Here is a 21,057-nt window from a genome sequence, read left to right as displayed (position 1 = left end):
CCACATCAGACAAAGTACGCACAGAGAACAAATTTTCCATTTCAGCCATTCTTTAAGGATGAAGAAGGAATTTACAAAATTCTGAAATCGAAGAAACCAATAAATTTTTTGAACATTCCATCTCTTTACAACAAATATGCAAGTGATTTTTGAGGACCCCATTAATGTACACACCACACCACAGCAGCCTCTCTCTCTCTCTCTCTCTCTCTTGCCTCCCAAATCTCTGGCTCTTCTTTCCAACTCAATCCCAATATATAAATATAATCTGATCTTCACAGGAAGAAGAAACCCAAAAAGGATAATTAATCAAGTTTCTGGGGAACCCAAAAGAAAAAGAAACAAACTTTAATTTACTTTCTTCTTTTAATGGACGGAGGATCCTATGGATGAGAGCTCGAATCGCTTGATAATCGGGGCGAGCCTCACCATGCTGTCGTCGTAAAAGTAAGGTACATTGTCCAGCCAGGTGAGGTTGCGCTTGGCTGACATAGGTAGCAGCTGCCGGCAAAGCTCGCCGGGCACGGTGATGGAGTTGTGGTAGTGATAGTACCTGATCTTCGTCTCCGTTTGGTGCAGCGTCCCTCCGATCACGTTCTCCGACATGTGTACCCCCGTCGCGTACGCGTTCTTCGCCTGAATCGCGTATTTCCGGTCCCTTCTGATCTTCGTTCTCCAGTCCCGGAACACCAGCTTCTCAAATCCCCATTCCCTGCTTCAAGTTCATATCTAATTCAGAACTCAATTTATAATTGTGAATAGAGAATCAAATTAAGAACAAAAAACTTAATCTAATCAGAGTTGTGGATATTCTAATTATTCAGTTGCTAATTCAACCGCACCAATAATTTAGAAGTGATGATTGAACCTGGAGTAGTCTCGAGAAGAATCATTCAAGCAGAGCACGCTCGACATTGCGTTTTGCTCAATCGTGAATTGGGTATAATTCGAGAACTCATTCAAAACTGATTCCAGAGTGTTGCCGTCGGGAAGGTAGATGTACTCGTCGACGTCGAAGTAGAACGTCCAGTTGGCGGCGTGCCGGTACCGGTGAAGGCAGTCGTTCACAATGAGGAACTGGTTGTAGTAGTAGCCGTCGTATTCGGCCTGTGCCCGGATGTCCTGTACCGTCACTCTCCCGGCTTTCACCCACGGCTCCAGCGCCGCCATCACCTCCGGCGAAACTCCGCCGGCGTCGTGGAACACGAAATGCGAGCTGGGCCCGAAGAACCACGCGTGGTACGCCATCCATTCCCGGATCCTGGCGGCACTCAGGTTGCCGTACAGCGAGGATCCGCAATACAGGTACTCGTACTGGTACGGCGGTCGATACTTCGACTCGTCGTAGGTCCCGGGCGCCTCTTCCAACGCCGTGAACTTCTCGTACCTTTTTGGGGATTCCCCGTAGTAGGCGTAAACGACAAGCTTGCCGCCAGTATTGTCCTCGTTCGGATTCCGGGCGAAGGTGCAGTTGACGACGACGACGGTGTAGACGCGGCCGTAGCCCCAATCCGGAAGCATTTTTACAGCCTTGGCTTTGAAAGAGGAGGAGATGTTGGTGGAGATCCACTCACATTTGAACCAGGGCCGGCCGTAGACGTGGACGGGCTTGGAGGCGAGGCCCACGACGGCGAAGGTGGTGGGGCCACCGCGGTAGGCGCCCATTTGGACGAAGAGGGCTGCGGCATTGCCGTAGGCGTGGAAAAGGCGCTTGCTGGGATCGGCGGCGGGAGTGAGGAGATTCTGCTTCTGATTCTGAGTGATGGCAGTGAGTGGAAGAGATGAAGATGGCGGAGGCGGAGGGGAGGTGGGGAAGAAGAGGCTGTCGTAGTAAGGCTGGAGGTTCCAGATGAGCATGACGAGGGTGAGGGCGAGCAATGTGGCCGCCAAGGGCTTCACTTGAAAACACAGGAAGATTCTAGAAAGGGGGCTTCCGGAGAGCGAGAGCTGTGGCAGCTGCGGCGGGGGGCCGTCCTTCCTAATTTCCGAACGGTCGGAGAGGGAGGGGGGGCCACCGGGCATGGTGGCTTAGTGGACAGTGAGCGGTGGCGGAATAGGATGGGATGGGAATGGAGAAAGGGCGGGAGAGAACCGACACTTGTTATGTGGAGGTGGTCAACGAGAGATGTCTTAACCAACCACGGAGCTCAGCTGAGCTGAACTTACCCTTTTCTCGGCTGTCATCAATAATTTATTGCCTCGAGATCTTGTCTCATTTACCGGACTGCCACTGGCTCCCACCCCACACAACTTTGGATGATGGGACGTGTGCCATGTCATTGGATGTATTATTTTGTTTTGACTTAATTTAACTCTTAAACTAATAAAAAAATGACTTTAAAAATATCAACTAAATTGTGTTCACTATTTATTCTTAAATAAAATAATTTTATACACTTTTAGTCCCTGACTTAACCGACGTTAACTTTGTCTCATCACGCTGACATGTCACTCCTCAGCACTGCTACGTCAGCACGGCTTAATACATTTTTTAGTTCCTGAACTAATAAAAAAAATGACTTTGAAGATATCAACTAAATTGTGCTTACTATTCATCCCTAAACAAAATAATTTTATACACTTTTAGTCCCTAACTTAACAAACGTTAACTTTGTCTTGTCACGCTGTCACGTCACTTATAATATCCACGTCTATTGTCCATATTTTTATATATAAAAAAAAACGTCTCCACAGTTGAGCTCCCCGACCACAGCGATGCGGAGGTTGGGTTCCCCGACCTAGCCTTAGTTGGGACCGGGAACCTAGCGGTCTGGCGACTAGCTGCCATGGCCATCGGCTGTTGGGGGTCGGGGAACCCCATAACCTTGGTCCCCAACTCCTAATCATTCTCCGATCGCTGGGTTTAATGTCCCCGACCCTCGGTCGTTCCAAGGCAACCGGCAATGGCTGAATCGACGACAAATGCAGAGGCAAGAACGGTCCAGAACGAGGAGAGAAGGAGAAGGGGGAAAAATAACTCCCTATAGCCACCGGCAACCATGGTTGGGTGTGTGTAGACGTTGTTGTTTTTTTTTTTTTTTTGTATAAAAATATGGATAGCAAACGTGGATGTTATGAGTGACGTGGTAGCGTAACGAGACAAAGTTAACGTCGGTTAAGCCAAGGACTAAAAGTGTATAAAATTATTTTGTCCAAGAGTGAATAGTCAACACAATTTAATTGATATTCTTAAAGTCATTTTTTTATTAGTCCATGAACTAAAAAATACATTAAGCCGTGGTGACGTAGCAGTGCTGAGGAGTGACATGACAACATAACGAAGCAAAGTTAACGTCGGTTAAATCAGGAACTAAAAGTGTATAAAATTATTTTGATCAGAGATGAATAGTGAGTACAATTTAGTTGATATCCTTAAAACTATTTTTTTATTAGTCCAGAGACTAAAATATGCATTAAGCTTTTTATTTTTAAATTAAGCGCTATCACTCGCGGTAATTGAAGGTATTATTGATTGAGAGTTTCATTTGTTTCATTTCATTTCTATATATTTAATTTTTTATTTTAATTATCCCGACTATCCAAATTTCACCCGATTAATTCTCAAGGAGAGTAATATTCTCTTTGGATGCATCTTCAAATAAATTTAAATGTAAATATAACTTATATACACTTGAAGTGAATATTTAGCTAACCATTTCTAATGGCATGGAGATCCCAAGAATCAATCCCCCCAAAGAATCTGCTTGCTTTATCACTGTGATAGTTCATAAGGGTATTTTATATTATGAATTTTCATAAAAACATTTCCATACTGTTCCTTGAATAGAATAACATAATATAATATAGTGTAATGAAGTTAAATTTATATAATAAAATATACAAGGTCTAAGTACATCAGATTACAACTACAAGTGCTTGGTTGGAATTTGCCATCTAGTCGAACTGGCTTTCTTAGTGGGTTTAAACAGGCCACGTCCGTGCCATTGCCATGCAAACTTCATCCATTGCTTTCTTTTACGGGCCTTTGCAGCGCAATCGCTATCTCATTTATCACGGGAATCATATTTTTTTATTCCCTCACCAAATCAATCATAGCAAATGAACAATTTTTGTCTTGTTATTAAAATATAATAATATATTTATTTAATTAAAAATATTATTATCTGATCACCAAGAAAACACAATTTGAAAATTCTCGCACAAATATTTCAATAGTTAAGTCAAAGATTGAAAATCCTAAAAATAGTAGAGCAAAATTTTTACAAGTATTAGAAATGTATTTTTTTAGAATGAATACCCACTTATGTATAGAAATATATGGAGTAATTCTAAGAAATCTAATTAGAATTCTTACAGATAACGTCAATCTCTTGCGATTAACATTCATATTTTCGAAAGAATTTTTGAATGTTGAAATTATCATGCTTTGCGAATTGCGTGAGACCCTCCAATATTCGGGAAAACATTTTGGCAAAGGAGAAGCCCTAAGAAATGAGGATACCCCATCCCCCGTGCCCAGCCCTGAGACTGCGATTGAGGCAGACGACCTTGCCCATGGCAAGCTCATGGGTGCAGGGGCTACTCCCATGTCCACATGGCAGGGCCGCATGGGCCCTCCCCGCAGTCTTCTTCGCCAGCCTGTGAGCCATGTTGGTTACTTGTCGTGGATCTTGTACGGTCTTTTGTTATTAGGCCATCTTGATTAGGTTGGGTTGATCTATTATTTAATTAATTTATTTTTGGACTTTTTTTTTTTTATGATACACCACTTTATATACCAAGTTATATATTTATACTGCTTCAAGGACAATGTCAAATGATTAAATCACAATAAATTAAGATTTATACTTGTAGGTCGTGAATTTGATTTTTTATTCTACGTAATGAGATAAAATTTTTATCTGCGATTTATATAAAGACGATAATCTCAAGTGATATATTTATACTTAAATATATATTATTATTTTGATGAGCATACTGTTTTTCTGAATTGAATTGGTGTACTGTATATGGGGTACGCTGTCTCATTTTTCTCCGATATAAGAAATGCGAACCAGGCGATGCACACGTGAAGAACCATAACTCATTGTTGGAAACTAAAGCAAGAGTCCATTTTGGCTGACACTGACAGACAGCATGCAAATACATATTTAAATTTAATTTTGTTCAAAATTCGCTTTTATATAAAATGGTACAATTTATTATTCTTCTTTCCCCTGTGTACTAGAAAACAAAAAGAACCCATTCCAATCAAACAAAAATATTAAATCATTTACTTTATGTGAACAGTTGGGCATATAATTGTTAAGGAATTCTAGCTTGTTTGGTATAATAAGTTAAAAGAATTTCTTTTTAATAAAATTATTTTTGTGAGTTCTATTATGAAATAAAAACACTAATTTGATGTTTAAATAAATAATTCAAACCGAATAGAACAATTATTTGAGGCGTGGTAGGTACTGAGCTAGAGGACGAACTTCGTCCCATAGAGATAATTAATTATTTGAGATAATTATCACAAGTTTCAACAAACACTTTCTACTTGTTTGTACTAGCAAACGACAAACTCAATAATAGATTAAACTTAAATCCAACATAAGACAAAGAATAGCTCTTTGTTTTTCGGAAAATTCTTGAGAGTTATAAGAGCTTATCGAATAAGAATAAAAAGATTAAAATGCCCTCATCTACTTTGTAAATTTATAAAGTGGAGTACTGCCCTACTCTCTTTTCTCCCTTTCCATGGCCGATGATGCAACCGTCGCCTTCCCCTCGTCGATCCTTGTTACATCTTCCCTCCACCAAGGATACAGTGGTGATCAGCGAGGGAATGACAACGAGGGGACGTCGACGAGACAAAGGCAATGGTTGTATTGACAGCCATGGGAAAGGAGATGAGAGAGTATGGCAGTGGCCCACTTTACAAATTTATAAAATAGACGAGAGCATTTTAATCTTTTTGCCCTCATTCGGTGACTCTCTCTGTCAATCTGTCTGCCCTTGTATAAGAACTCTCATTTTTTAGTGTCGCAAATGACAAAGCAAAAAATAATATATATATATATGTGTGTGAAAACTCTTTTTTGTATTAGCGTAAAGATTGTTTTCATAACTTATAAATTATTATTTTGTAAAATAAATTTTAATTATAAAAAACATCTAGAGCTCGTCGTATTTTTAAATGTAGTAACAATTAAAGATTGAATTGCTAAAATCAAAATTAAATAGTTAAATTTTCAGTTATAGCCTTTTGAAATATTCTCTAATTAAAACAATTGAAACTTCAATTGTGAAGTAAAACAAAAACAAAAAATTGGAATCGTTTTCACAAAAAATTACTTCCAACCAACATTTAGAATTACAAAGATTATACTTATATCAATTATATTTAACTCTTTATCTCTTTTTTTATTTTTATAAATCAATCAATACATAACACTCTACAAATTACATATCATACCCCTATCACTATATCTTTTTAAGTATATAAATAATTACAAAAAATATTCATACTAAAGGATATAAGGAAATTTGAACCCACAACCTCATACTCACCAGTCAGCACCTAAATCACTTTAAAGATACTTTATGATTTTTTTGTTGTTAACAAATACTCTTAAAAATATATTTTCTTAAAATTTTCAATCTAAGGTGACGAGGGTTATTTTTGCCTAAGGACAATGACACATGAACTCGGAAAGAGAAAGGAACATTGAGAAGTTAGCCATAAGACTAATAGTGTTAGTATAAATCGATTGGACTTGTCCATCTAGTTCATTTTAAAAATAAATTCAGTGTGGCAAATAGAATAGATCCAAAAATGCTAATGATGTATTTGATAGCATTTAGTTAGAAAGAAAAATATTTTTCAACTTGTATGGAAAGCAAAAACAATCGCCCCCTAAATGGAATTTTTCATGAAAAAAAAACAAAAACATGTTTTAATGGTTGTATAATTTTATGGAAAATATAGCGTATCAAATAATAAAGATGGAATTTAATTCCTTCAATGTAACATTTTTCATGCTATCAAATACACCTTAAGTTCAAAAGGCCAAGAGATTGTTCAAACCCTTTCTCCCCTCTTAAAAAGAAAAAAAAAAAAAATCAAAAAGGGCTGAATCAACTTTCCCGACACAAGAGATTTTTGGGAGACTTTCTAGCAAACTTATTTTTGGGGCAAAAAAAGAGGATTCTCCCTCAGATCCCTCTCAATCATACTCTTATCAAGAACACATCAATTCACTTCTGAAATCTTTATCTTGAATATTGGAACAAAAAGAAATTGGTGTTATATCTTCTATTAGCTATGACCTCTATAAATAGAAAGTTATCCCTCCTCTTCACGTATGCCAAAAATTTTACAAAAACATGTTACATACTTTTTTAATTTTCAATTGAGGTAACTTAATCATTAGAGCTCATGAGCACAAGAGACACTCCATGCCCTTTGATTGTCTTCTATCTTGCAACTCTCAAAGACTTGAAGGCAATTCTGAATTACAAATTATATTGTTATATTTCGACCACAATAAGATTAAATGGATTTAGATCAAATCCATTATAAATGAACCAAAATATCAAGGATTTGATTTGGGTTGAGATTTGGATTAGGTCTGGCTAATTGAAAATCCTAACAACTAGATTTAATGTGATAAATAAATATTCTATATCAATAATCATGCAACTTTAGGAGCGCATAGAAAGAATAAGGAACAAAATAGAGAAAAATTGACTGTTTTGCATAGAACAATGTTGTTGACTGATTTTTTATCATTAGAAAGAGTGGAGGAAGCAAAACTTTCCGTTAGAAAAATGCAAAATTTAACCTTATACTACTAGTTTATGGAAATATCTATTGATAAAATTACATAATACTCACCTACACATGTTAGATCCCCAAGACCTTTTAAATCGAGCAAAATTTGTTTTTGAAATGCCAAACTATTGTCGTTACAAAAGAAGAATCAGAATCAAAGAAAAATGAGCATGCCCTCAAATGCGAGAAGATTGACATTCTAGAGAGAATAAATCTCACAAGATTAGGGATGCATGGTGATTATAAGCAAAAGATTAGTTCAAAATAGTCTTGTTCCAAGTAGTTTAGCTAATGTTTCAATATGCCATTATCCTATTTAAATACACAAAGCAAACCAATATGAGATGTGTGATCAGTGTCTCTAATTCTCTTTCTTCTTCCCTATACGAAATGATGATTGACTTGACTATTTGTGACTTTTTCTAGAAAAGGTCCTACGGTAGTCCTCTTTGCAAGCTTGTTGCATCATGTCAACTAGAAGCAACAACATGTGGCATTCGGACTCAATGTACCAGTGTGCATAAGATTTTGTTTTTAAAAGTATTACATGCACTAACACTCTTATCAATGTCTTATATCAGCATTTTATCCTTAAAAATCACTTTTTCAGTCATTAGAAATGCTCTTCTACCCATATTGAGTTTATCCGATACGGACATACAGGAGGTGTGTTGGAAGGACCCACACTTTCTTGATTTTATCCGTATTGAATAACATAACAATTTCGTTTTAATCACATACCGAACACTAATAAAAGATGATGTGAATAAATCTCTAATTGTCAAACCAACAGTTCAATTCATTGTTGTGCGAATTGAGCAGCTGAGACTGGCCGGATTAATTAAGAAGGCGACTACCAGGTTCCAAGAGGAGCAGAGCAGCTATGGATTCCCCCCAATTTCATATGGCATGGGATGGCACGGGCCGGGTCTTATGCCTTGTCCTGGACGGACTACATATTGAGAAGGGAAATTAAGAGACGTATTATTGTTTAGGATCGAAGTACTTAATCCCCTGGGCTTAACTGATTTATGGCTCACCGTTTATGTTTACTGCGTCTATGCTACAAAACAATGAATACACATCTCTGTTTACTTTCTATTTTGCCTAAGCTCTCACACAAGTTTACTAGTTACCAGCAATTTAATTTAAATGTTGAATTCATATACAGAGGGGGGCAGATTTGTTTGATTGCACATATTTTTATAGAAAATTTTTAATTATTACATATATTTTTTTATAGAAAAATCAAACACTTCTAATTTTTTATGAAATATATATATATATATATATATATGGTATAAGCATTTAGGGTGTGTTTGATAACATGAAAAATGTTCCATCCAAGGAATTGAATTTCATCTTGAGTGTTTGACACACTACATTTTTCATGGAATTGAATTCTATTGTATAACAATTAAAGCTTGTTTTTGGGTTTTTTTTCATGAAAAATTTCATCTAGGGGGAGATGGTTTTTGTTTTCCATATAAATTGAAAAATACTTTCTTTTCTACCTAAATGCTAAAGTTTATTTCTATAGAATTCATTTTCTAAAGGGGTTGAGTGGTTTTTATTTTCCAGCCAATCATTACCTAGAAAATAAAAATCACTCCACCGCTTGAAAAATGAATTTCATGGAAAGAAATTTTAAATACTTGTACCATACATATTTTTTTATAGAAAAATTAAAATTGTTTGATTATTTTTTATAAAAAATGTGTAATTATTACATATTTTTTATAATAAATATGTGTAATCAAACACACCCTTAAAGTTTTTAAGCTACGCGACATGTGTTTAGTTAATTGTTTTAGTACTAGGATTACTAGCTACCAGCTACCGTCCTCACCCCCCCCCCCCCCCCCCCCAGCCCACTAGGATTATTAATGATTTGCACCCAAATTGAATTCTGGACTCTAATTCTGCCTTAATGTATTAAATTTAGTGACTCAATGGTGAGATGATCGCGCTACGTTGCTTCATAAATTCATATATAATAATGTTATTGTTCAAATTATTTAAATTAATATAACGTTAGAAATTGTTAATATTAACTTGTTGAAACAACATAACATAAAAAAACAAAGCATAAGCATACATCACTAACTAAATGTTGGATATTATAATTACAAATGATGATGGAGAGACATTTGCCTACCAACTTCAACTTAGAAAGGAATCATGACACTTTTTTCTTTTTTTTTCCATTTGTAAGAACAAACAAACAATTACTCGGGACCCTACAAGACAACAGACCATTATTATTGTATGTTTTTGCTAAATTACAATAATAAATTTTTAATTATCAAAAAAACGTCTTTAAATCTTTCGAAAGGTAGGGGGGGGGGGGTTATAGGTCATCGAGAGACTATAAGACAAAAGATAATTAGGGGTGTCTCTTACGCGAGTCTTCTGAAACTTAAGTCAATTTTAATTGAGAAACAAAAAAGAGAAAATAATCAATTTTAATTGAGAAACAAAAAAGAGAAAATAATGTATTAGATGTAGTATTTTTTCGCATACTTGGTGTTAGAATTTGAGATCGAAAATAAAACACAATTAAACTATTAAACATACAAACAAACAAAAATGATTTACGTGAAAAACTCAAATAAAAAAAATATTGGTAGAAGAACAAAATATCATTATGATGATATTGTTACAATAATTTCAATATATTCATTACCTCTTTATAAATCTACTACTCATCTATATATAAATATATATAAAAATAATTTAAACAAATACATATTCTAATCAGAACATGAGCCACAAAAAAAAAAATCTTAATGAACATTGAAGAAGATATATCTTCAATTGTAGATATATCCCAATCACCATTAAATTTGAATTTAAGTCATAATTATAACAAACTCCACCTTGACACAAAATTCAAATATAGAATTATTCATAATTCTTTCTTCAAGTAAAATTACGAAAAACTAATCTTATTGATGAATACTAATCAAATCCAGACAACGCTCGCTACAGTCAATATTATCAGCCACAGTCAAAGTATAAATAACAAGATCTGTCTCAAATACCTTTAGGGAGGCGGTTGATGTTTCTTATAGATCTATCTTTTGCAATACAATATTGTGATGGATCGGTATTTTCTTTTGGGTTTGACTTAAGGCTTGACTTAATCTAAGGCATGGATTCAAATGTATGACTATTATTAATTTCAATCTCAACCTAAAAGTTAGAGCTCTACTAACTTATAAGGTTAAATTTTTTTGGAAACAAACCACGAAATATGATAATTTCATCAAATATAACATTTCTGTTAATTATAATTTTAGATACTTTTGGATCCCATAACTTATAACCCTTAACCCCAGATTTATAATCAAGGAAGACACACTTTTAGATCTTAGTTCTAACTTTCCATAATTAGCATGTGCAAATGTAGGATATCCAAAAAAATTTTAATTAGAATAATTTCCAGGAGACTAGTTATCAATGGCAATGGAAGGAAACCGGTTAACCAAAAAACATGCAATATTTGCAACCTCAACACAGAATGACTTAGAAAAATCAAAAATATTAGACAGCATGCAACGTACATTTGTCATCAAGATTCTGTTCATCTACTTGATTTTATCATTTTGCTATGGTGTATCTAGACTGTTAAATGTCTTACAATTTCTTCTTTTTTGTAAAAATTATTAAATTCTTTTGAATAAAATTCTAAACAATTATATTTGCAAAGATGCTTAGTCAGCCTTTCAGTTTATTTTTCAATCATAATATTCTACTATTTGAAGGTAACAAAAACATCATTATTTTGTTTTAAGAATAATACCCAAACTTTTCTAAAAAAAATTCTCAATGAAAGTCCGCATATATTTGGCACCTCCCTCCCAAATATTAGAATTGACATATATAATCTAGTGTCCATTTTTGTGTTGTTATTAATGCCTTTATTAAATATGACTCGTTTTTGCTTGTGAAAGACACAATATTCACAAAACTCCAATTTTCTAGTGTTTTTCCCTTCCAAGATTCCTCATCTACATAAATTTAGTCATACTCATTTAATTCATATGTCCAAAACACATGTCATAACTTAGTGATATCAATATTTGACAAAGAACTAGTAATAGCAACATAACCTATAATAGTAAAACCCTACAGAACATATAATCTTTCATACTATTTTTTACCTTTCATCACAACAAGAGTACATTTATTGAGCTTAATAACTCCATCTTCACCAATGAACTTGTGCTCATTTAAATCAAGAGTACTCAATCAAATAAGATTTCTCTTGTTGAGAACATATTGACATCACTTAAAGTTCTAACAATACCATCAAACATTTTCATTTTAACTATTCCAATGGCAACAATTTTACAAGAAGAATTGTTTTGCATTAACACATCAGCAGTATACAGAGTTTTATGTGTTGAAAACCAATCCCTATTAGAAGACATATGAAGCATGAATGTTGTGTCAAGCATTCAATTTTCACAAGACTTCACAATTTCATTATTTATCACTAAAAGTTCTCTATCACTACTGTTATTTTGAGCAACACTGGCTTAGCTTGAAGTCTCTAGTTGTTTTCCTTTCTAGTTAGGTTCTTATCTATTAAGCTTGTTTTGCAACTTAAAACACTCCCTTTTGATGTGTCATTTCTTCTTACAATAGTTACAAGCTTTGTCTTTATTTTTAGACTTTGATCTATTTTTTTTTTTGCTACCAAAATTTCTATCATGTGTTCTCCCTCTAATATAAAATCCTTCTTCCTGAGTTTCTGAGTTTCCTAATAATTGTTTATCAATATTCTCTTTCAAGAACAAAGTATCAGAAATTTCTTTTAGGATGAAAGTGTTACAACTATAGAATATGGTGTCTCTAAAAGTTGAATATGAGATTGACAAAAAAATATAACAAAATTAAGACCAAATCTTCATCATCATATGTAATCTCCATGTTTTTTAAGTCAGAAACAATTTCTTTACAACCTGTTAAATGGCTTTCAATAGACATACATTTTGTCATTTGATAAGAATATAACATTTGCTTCCAATGCAACTTACTGGTCAAGTTTTTAGTCATACATAGTTGTTCCAGTTTCAACCATAGATTATCAACATTTTTTTTTTCAAAATATTCTACAAAATTTGATTCGATAAATGCATATGCATATGAGATAAGACTTTATGATCCTTATACTATTTTCTTTAGTATTCCATGATTGTGGCATTTTATCAAATTCTAAAAGTGCATCATCTAAATTTGTCTGTGTCAAAATTGTACGCATCTTAACTTGCTATAGCAATAATCTAACATTCGATCCAACAATAGAATATCATATTTTAAGGTTGTCATTGCTAATATCAAATAACCCCAAATAGTGTCAAAAGCTAATAAACAAAAGTCTTAACAAAAAATAGACTAGGATAGTGGATTTGGCTAGCAAATATGGATGAGACAAATTTGGATTTGTCAGAACTAGGATGGGTAGATCTGGGTAAGGATATATAGTGGACGTCGACAATGGCGGAAGTCAACGGCGATAATGATGATCTGGGTAGGGATACTAGACGTTGATAGATGCAAAAGTCAATGGCAACGATGGGGGAGGCAGAAGAAATTATTGACGATGAAGGAGGATGAGGGATTGATGGTTGCGACTAGGTTACAATGGTTAAGTCAATGGCGACAATGGCTAAAAGCAGAGGTGTTGTTATCAGCAATGGGGGAAAGTTGATGATGGCGAGAGGCCGATGATGGTGGGAGGACAATAATTGATGGTTGAAAGAAAAAAAGGTCGTTGATTGGGAAGACGAACCGGTGAGGCACCATAGACTGTGAAATCGAAGATGATGACTAGATGCTGATGTGTCAACAACGATAGATGAAGAGATAGCCTACAACAACAGTGGCGATGGTGGTTGTGACGGTGGCTACAAGAAACCCTAGTTGAAGAAAATAATGAAGGATTGATGATCCAACAACTGAGATCTATCAAAATGATGATGGTCTAATCCAACGGCTTTGATACCAAATTGTTAGGATTTAGAATAAAAAACAAACCATAATCAAACCATCAAACACACAAACGAATATAAAAGATTTATATGGAAGACCCAAATAAGGAAAAACTATAGACATGAAGAACAAAATATCACTATGATGATATTACTATAATAATTTCAGAGTATTATATATCTATTTATAAATTTACCATTCATCTATAGATGTATACAAAAAAAGATTTAAACAAATTTATATTCTAATTAGAAAATAAATCACGAAGAAGATAAATCTTCAATTATAGATTTATCCCAATCATAGTCAAATTTGAATTTCATGTCACAATTATCAATATGGAAAGTAGAAGTCAATCCCTATTTATAGAGGGTAAAACTGACAGATAAAAAAAAATTACATCTTTTGAGATCGTTTGTTAGGGTGGAAGCGCTACAAATCAAAGTTAGTGCACAATATATACCAGAAAACTGAAACAATACAAAAAGTAAAGATGAGACCTCCCTTCGGTAACAAGAAGATGAACACGAAGTAAAACTCCCGTTTCGACAACAATGAAAGTCATGAAGACTGCTCCAAGGCTCAGATCTGGACTCGTCCAATCACCACTTAGGCAACGACCAAGAATAGGGACACCAAACCACAAAGGGGCCCAAACCCCCCCCCCCCCCCCCCCCCCCAAGAATCGAAACACTCAAACACCCAAACCTCTCGGTTGATCAACACCCCTCACCCAAGTGGGCTTGAGCTTTAAGGGGTTCTCCTCTCTCTTGAGCAAATGAGGCAAGGCTCATTTCTTCTCCAAAGAGAAGGCTAAGGGCTTATGGCCTGATTTTTAATTTTAGGCTGCCAATAAAAGTGTTGAACTATCACTTTAATTCTGAATCGAAACTTATAAAACTAACCCAAATTATCATCATCGCCTTGGACTTTGTTAGAAAATACAAGCCCAACACGGTTTATTCTGATTTTTAAGGTGTCAATTTCAAATGTTAGATGACGTGCTTTGACCAAGAACGCATTCAAAAGTTCTTCGGGAGACTGACTACTCTCCTGGAGAGTTTTCCCTTTTACCACTCATATGAGAGTAATATATATTGGGGATCTCCAGGAAACCTAGATAGCAGGGTCGCCAACCTTCCATGATTTTTTCTTTTTTCCTTGTAGACTTCTTGACCTTATTTATTTTTGGATCTAATCTTCTTATTCGTAGATCATGATTTAGAACACACTAATATATAATCACAATGGAACAGCGAGCAAGAGTTAAGAAGCTCATGAGAAATGCACGCATTATTATTCTGGTAATACCATTATTTGCTTTACAACTCAGGGCAGAAGAAAATACGAGAGAGAGAGAGAGAGTGGGGGGCAGGCTAAGATAGCTGCTAGCTAGGGTTGCGTGAGAGAGAGGGGCAGGCTAAGATAGCTGCTAGCTAGGGTTGCGTTGGGTTGGGATGGGTTATACGAATTAAGGTCTAATGCACATCTCTCCGCCGATCCATCCAGGGGGACTTTTGAGTCTTGCGGCCCCCAGAAAATATGAAAAAGGTGGCAACAATTTCTTCGCTTCTCTCTGCTTTACATTACACAGGGAATCAGAACCCTCCTAAAGGCTACGAACTCGTGTCGTCCTTACAATTGCATGCCATTCATTCATTCGAATAATATATATATATATATATATTAGGTCCGAGTTTTTCTCTCCCCCTCTTTTCTTTAATTAATATATAATTATGTGTATAGCAGGCATTACATTTTACACAGGTCCCGATTGCCCATTATCAAAGCAAAGCAAAAAGATAGAAAAGAACTTGACTTTGGGTGCTTGGTTGAGATACTCCACATATATAGCTTGATTACGGATATGGGGGTCTCTTTGGTTTGATCTTAATTAACTATATTCCAATTAATTAATTAGCTATATATATAGCTGGTTGGTCTCATCAGGAATAAACTTCTCTTCTCTGGGCCCTCATTTTATTCGCCTGTTTGCTTCTGGTGCAGCACAATCCTTTTAATTATTAATAATCAACTTTTCACTTTCATCTTTCCTTTAATTTGGCCGCCCTCTACCCACTTCAAGCATTCAATGTATTTTCTTTTCTTTTGCTTCCCCCACCCCCTTCATTACTAGTTCTTTCAGTGGCATATAAATCTGGGTCAATTCCTAAGGAAGTTGATTCCCACAATTATAAAAGGCTCGAACTTAATGGCGGTGGGCATATACACACACATATATAACAGTGATCATAAAATGACACATGCAGGAACTATTTACTTTTGGAATTTGGTGTCTTCTTTCTTGTGTTGTTAGTTAACTGTGAGAGGTAACTAAAGTGGCAGCATAGCTAGAACTGTGAGGGAAGGTTCCCGAATGATTGTTTGATTGTGAAAGGTTATAGTGTTAATTTCTTCATAATTTTAATTTTAATTTAATTTTTTTACATATATTTCTGTGTATTTAATAGAAGGGCTATATATATTATGTGTTGTCTAATGAATTTATGTCTAATAGAGTATGTGTGTAAAGCATGTTCTAGAAATTTTGAGTACTGAAAGGCAAACTAAGAGGGTTCACTTTTTGTTGTACAAATACTATATCCTTAATAAATAAGATCTATAGTTTTCTCATGCAAAACTATGAATTTTTCCCTATGTCATAGGATCATGGTGGTAAGTTTGTTGGAATTAATTAAATCATATTAAATTTTGTGTATTCTCTATTCTCTTAAGTAACTTTTGTTAGAATAAGTAAGATAAAATTGTATCAAGATAAGATTAGAATGTTTTTTAAGAAATAGTCAAGAAAAAACTGAAAAACATTATAAGATTTTTATCAAACTGTTTGTTAATTTTTATGGAATACATTAGAAAACATGTGTCATTTTTTTTATATGTAAAATCCAATATATGCTTATCTTGAAGGGGAAGAAAGATAAGCGTATTTGAAAAATTATAGATAAGAAGTCACGTGACCTTTTTTTTGGAGAGTCATTAGATAAATTTAACAAACATATTAGAAAAGACAAAAGTTTGAAATATTTTCTATATTTTATATTTTTCGATCTATATCTTTATTAACAAACAATATCTTAGCGTAAGTATTATTTGTGCAGTAATTTTGAACACTACTTGGGCTTTTTTAATAAATTAATAACGTATTTTCATAAATATTTATCAAACTACTTTTTCAAAAAGTCATAAATCACCGACTTGGTCCAAGATTAACAATTGCTTGTGATTTAAGTGTCTTGTAGGATTAGAGGTGTTTGGTAAATTGATTCGATCCAGGCGCCAAGGAGAGAAAGTGAGTTGTTGAGTGAGGGGGTGGTAGTGGCATCCTAAATGCATCTGCATGGCCACCAGATAAGTGACTGCTTTTTTCCAGCATAAATAATATTCGCCACTGCAACCAATTTGCATTCCACACCATCCATCCATTCCTCAGAAAGAAAGAAAGAAAGAAACAGAGAGAGAGAGAAGATGATGACCACAAAACCATTGAACAAGCCTGCAACATTTGTCCTCTCAAAATCTCCTTCTTCAATGCAACAATTCCAGCGTTCTGAAAGTACTACAAAGCCGCCCCCGCAGCCTCCCAAGAAGTCCTACACCTTCCAGTTCCCCACCTCCCCTCAGCCGCCGTCCGGCGCCGCCTCGGAAGAGATCTTTCATTCCAGTCACCCACAACATTCCCTAACCCGCGTCACCTCACCGGACCTCTTCACCTGCTCCGGCTGCAAGGAGTACGGGGCCGACAAGCACTTCGCCTGCCGCCAATGTGATTTCCAGCTCCATGAATTCTGCGCTAAATCTCCTCAATTTCTCAAGTCTCATCCCCTCCATCCTCACCACAAGCTACTCTTCCATCCCAGACCCAAACAAGGTACAATTTATTAACAAATTTCCCGTATTCACATGATCATCAGAAGTGTCTAACCCTAGGGTTGTTTGGCCTGATGATGATACTCTGCCATCAGAGTTTAAATCTCTTTAAAAGCGAGTCCACACGTAAATTTCTGTGAGTTTATTTGGTTTGATGGTTTTGTACCACTAGAGTTCATCAAATCTCTCCAACAGCAAATTCATACACAGATTTTTTTATATGTTTACGTAATTATTGTTGAAAGGTGGAATTTGGGGGCCGAAGTGTGATATTTGTGGCAAGCCGATGAAGGGCTTCACATTCCGGTGCAGCGCTTGTAGTTTCCAGATGCATCCATGCTGCGCCATGCTCTCTGTGGAAGTGAACTTCTCGGTGCATCCACATCCCTTGAAGCTCTTGCCGGCGACGACATTGTCGAGCGGCGGTGCCGACTCTACCTTCATCTGCGGTGAGTGCAAGAAGAAGAGATCGGGAAGAGTGTACCATTGCGCGGCTTGCAATTACCATCTCCACGCAGTTTGCGCCAAGAACATGATCAATGGGCTTCACGCGACCGGGATCAAGGTTGAGGAGAAGCCCAACAGGCTGGGGGTGGCGGCGCGCATGGCGTCCATAGTGTTCGTGGAGTTCATTGGCGGGCTTATAGAGGGATTCGGGGAAGGAGTTGGAGACGCTCTGGTTCAGAACATTGCGGGAGGAGGAAGGTGCGTTGGTAGAGCAGGAAGAAGATCACAATCGTAGAATGAATGAATGGTCAATAAGTAGTACTGCAAAAAGCTAGTAATCAACAAAATGGTTTTATGTGATGTTACAGTGTTGGAGTGTTTTGAATGATCAGAACAGAAGAATTCAATTCGTTCTGATTCTTCTCTATCATCAGTTTGTGTACGTACGTACCTGAAGATGTGTTTCTTGGCTGCTCCGCTTGAAGCAGATGCATAGCTCTGGATATATACTGATCAGAAAGCCACAACCAGCAGATTATTAATTAATTGTATCCTCAACTCTCTCTCTCTCTCTCTCTCTCTATATATATATATATATATTATATCTGTATTCTTGTGTGTCTGTTGATGTGTATATATGATGATGAATATAATTGGAAGGAAGCAGCAGCAGCTTGCTTAGTTAAAATGTGAGCTGGGTTTGAGCAGTTTGCAGATTCTTTAAAAGATATATAAAAGCTGCAGCAATTCCCCTTCGTAATGGTTGAAAGACGTCGACTGGTTGTATTCCCTCTCTCTCCTTCCAGTAAGAAGCTACTATATATATATATATATGTCGTTTAGAGTGACATATTTATATATATATATATGTAATATCTTTTCGTTAAGGGGCTAGCTGTTGTGATTCTGAAGATTGCAGAAGTGTTTCTAATAGTAGAAGGTGTATTCTCTCCTCTTATTATCATATTCAAATCATAGATCAGATCATATTAAAGAGATTTTACAGCGGATAATGAGATGGATCAAATCATAGAAAGCATATTATCGTAGATCAATGAAATTGTTGACAATTTAGATTAGCTCATCATTGTCTTTTTACCCGATGTGAGAGAGTGAGAGGACCTCAAGGTCCTCTAGATTTACATTTAAAATAGAATTGTAAATTATAATTTCAAGAATATCATATCATATATATATATATATATATTCCAACGAAATTAATATGTTGCTCTTGTCGAAAAATTTAACACAAATAACATAACAAATTTATATATATTCCAAATCTATAGATAATTGAATTGAAATACATAGTTTCTTACACAAATATTATTATTAATTAATCCTTCCTAGCTAGCGTCAGGGTGAAGGAGAGGTATATATAGGAAGTTATAGTGATTTTTTTATTCCTCCATTTCAAAACTATATATATTATTATAATAACGAGTTCCCGTAGCCGTAAACATCTCTCTATATCCATGCATGCATGCTTATTACATAATATGCAATATTGAAATCCACAAAAAAAAAAAACATATGTTGACATATGACAACAAACTTGTGTATCTATGACAATTGCCTCGCAATAAAGTACAAAAATTGACGTACATTGGAATGGATTGGATTGGATTGGATTCAAATATGCTTTATATATGTTGAGTTGGGAAATTAATGATTCATTTATGTTACATATTATGATATTATTAGACCATAATTGTAATTGAAAGAAATAGAAAATAGCCTTAAATATAAAATTATGAACATATTAATCAATATATATATATACTCCCATGTTTCAAAATTATTTTCGTATCATTTGCATAAATGTGAAGGCAAAAGAGATAAATATGCCCTCCAACTTTATCTTGTAATTATTTGTCCCTCTCAACTTTAGAGTGGACCTATTATGTTTCTGAAATATTAATTTTGAAACAATCACATCTCACATGTTGATTGGGTGCACATGAATTACATGCATCTAACATAGACCCCCGTATTGACCAGGCTAAATGGACCCCTTTATTGACCAGGCTAATGAAAGGGCGTCACGTGTGATGTGGTGTACAATTGAGCCACGTCTCAGCAAGAGAGGATGCGAAGTCAGAGATGAAAGACACAGTAGAGGTCAAAACTGATGACCTTGGTCTTGTAGAGGAGGAATGTGAAGATAGTGGAGACCCTCGGTGGTACTCAACCCCGTCAATTCACAACTCTGTTTGCTTGATGCTGCCATTGATTCACAAACACAAACTGGGATGAGCCGTCGTCAATTCACGAACATGAATCAACATTTTCATTCTCGATGCTATCATTTTCATGTAACACGAATCGATTCAACCTCAAATATGCTCATCGATTCACAAACACAAACTAGATTGGGCCGCCATCATGATTGATTCAACCTCAAACAAGGTTGGTCGGTGGCGAGGATGGTGAAATCAGGGTCGATCGATAGCAAGAAATGAGGGACTATGGTTGGTTGATGACGGGGAAGGCAAGAGGTGGGTCGACAATAAAAAGGTGAGAAGTCGATCAATGGCTAGGTAGGGGAAAGGTCAGTCGATGAAGGGGAATAGGGGTTGGTCAACGACAATGAGGAAGGCAAAAGATAGGCGACGGTAGCGAGGTAAGTGAGAGGTCGGTCGGCAAAAGGGGAAAGCAAGAGACAATCAACGGTGGTGAGGAAGGCAATAGGTCAGCAAAGAAGATGAGAGGTCATTGGTGCAATGAAGGAATGCAAGAGGTCGATCGACGGTGAGGAATGCAAGAGATTGGTCAGTTGTGAGGAAGATGAGAGGTTAGTTGACGACAGGAAAGCCAAAGGTTGATTGGTGACATAAAGGCCAAAGGTTAGTCAGCGACAATGAGGAAGGTGAAAGGTCATTGGCAATGACGAGGAAGACTAGGCACGAGAAAGGAAGAGGAAGATGTTGACGAAGTTTTAG

The 21,057-nt window shown here is 35.9% G+C and overlaps 2 protein-coding genes across 3 annotated transcripts; one reads left to right on the top strand and one right to left on the bottom strand.

Annotated features, from left to right (window-relative positions):
• LOC127808139 (galactan beta-1,4-galactosyltransferase GALS1) lies at nucleotides 1–2,133 on the bottom strand. Its single transcript, XM_052346533.1, has 2 exons — nucleotides 869–2,133; nucleotides 1–712 (listed from the first exon to the last, which is right to left on the bottom strand). The coding sequence occupies exons 1-2, from the start codon at nucleotides 2,020–2,022 to the stop codon at nucleotides 367–369; spliced, it is 1,500 nt and encodes a 499-aa protein (XP_052202493.1). The 5' UTR covers nucleotides 2,023–2,133; the 3' UTR covers nucleotides 1–366.
• A 15,043-nt stretch (nucleotides 2,134–17,176) lies between these two features.
• On the top strand, nucleotides 17,177–19,133 carry LOC127807818 (uncharacterized). 2 transcript variants are annotated; one of them, XM_052345941.1, is made up of 3 exons: nucleotides 17,177–17,669; nucleotides 17,914–18,373; nucleotides 18,484–19,133. In XM_052345941.1, exons 1-3 carry the CDS (start codon nucleotides 17,267–17,269, stop codon nucleotides 18,497–18,499), a joined length of 879 nt encoding a protein of 292 aa, XP_052201901.1. In that variant the 5' UTR covers nucleotides 17,177–17,266; the 3' UTR covers nucleotides 18,500–19,133. The 2 variants fall into 2 exon arrangements, with proteins under 2 accessions (XP_052201901.1, XP_052201900.1); XM_052345940.1 differs by having other exon boundaries at nucleotides 17,914–19,132.
• The last annotated feature ends 1,924 nt before the right edge of the window (nucleotides 19,134–21,057 follow it).

This window comes from Diospyros lotus, chromosome 8, assembly GCF_014633365.1.
Source record: "Diospyros lotus cultivar Yz01 chromosome 8, ASM1463336v1, whole genome shotgun sequence".
In the NCBI taxonomy this organism is placed as follows: domain Eukaryota; kingdom Viridiplantae; phylum Streptophyta; class Magnoliopsida; order Ericales; family Ebenaceae; genus Diospyros; species Diospyros lotus.
Note: the sequence above shows the minus strand (reverse complement) of the source record. Positions and strands in the feature narration are given on the sequence as shown.

Excerpts from the sequence above, each read along its gene's own strand:
- LOC127808139 (XM_052346533.1), bottom strand. The coding sequence starts at position 2,022 with ATGCCCGGTGGCCCCCCCTCCCTCTCCGACCGTTCGGAAATTAGGAAG. Across the intron at positions 713-868 it reads TCTTCTCGAGACTACTCCAG|GGAATGGGGATTTGAGAAGC; the intron begins GTTCAATCATCA and ends AACTTGAAGCAG.
- LOC127807818 (XM_052345940.1), top strand. The coding sequence starts at position 17,267 with ATGATGACCACAAAACCATTGAACAAGCCTGCAACATTTGTCCTCTCA. Across the intron at positions 17,670-17,913 it reads CCATCCCAGACCCAAACAAG|GTGGAATTTGGGGGCCGAAG; the intron begins GTACAATTTATT and ends TATTGTTGAAAG.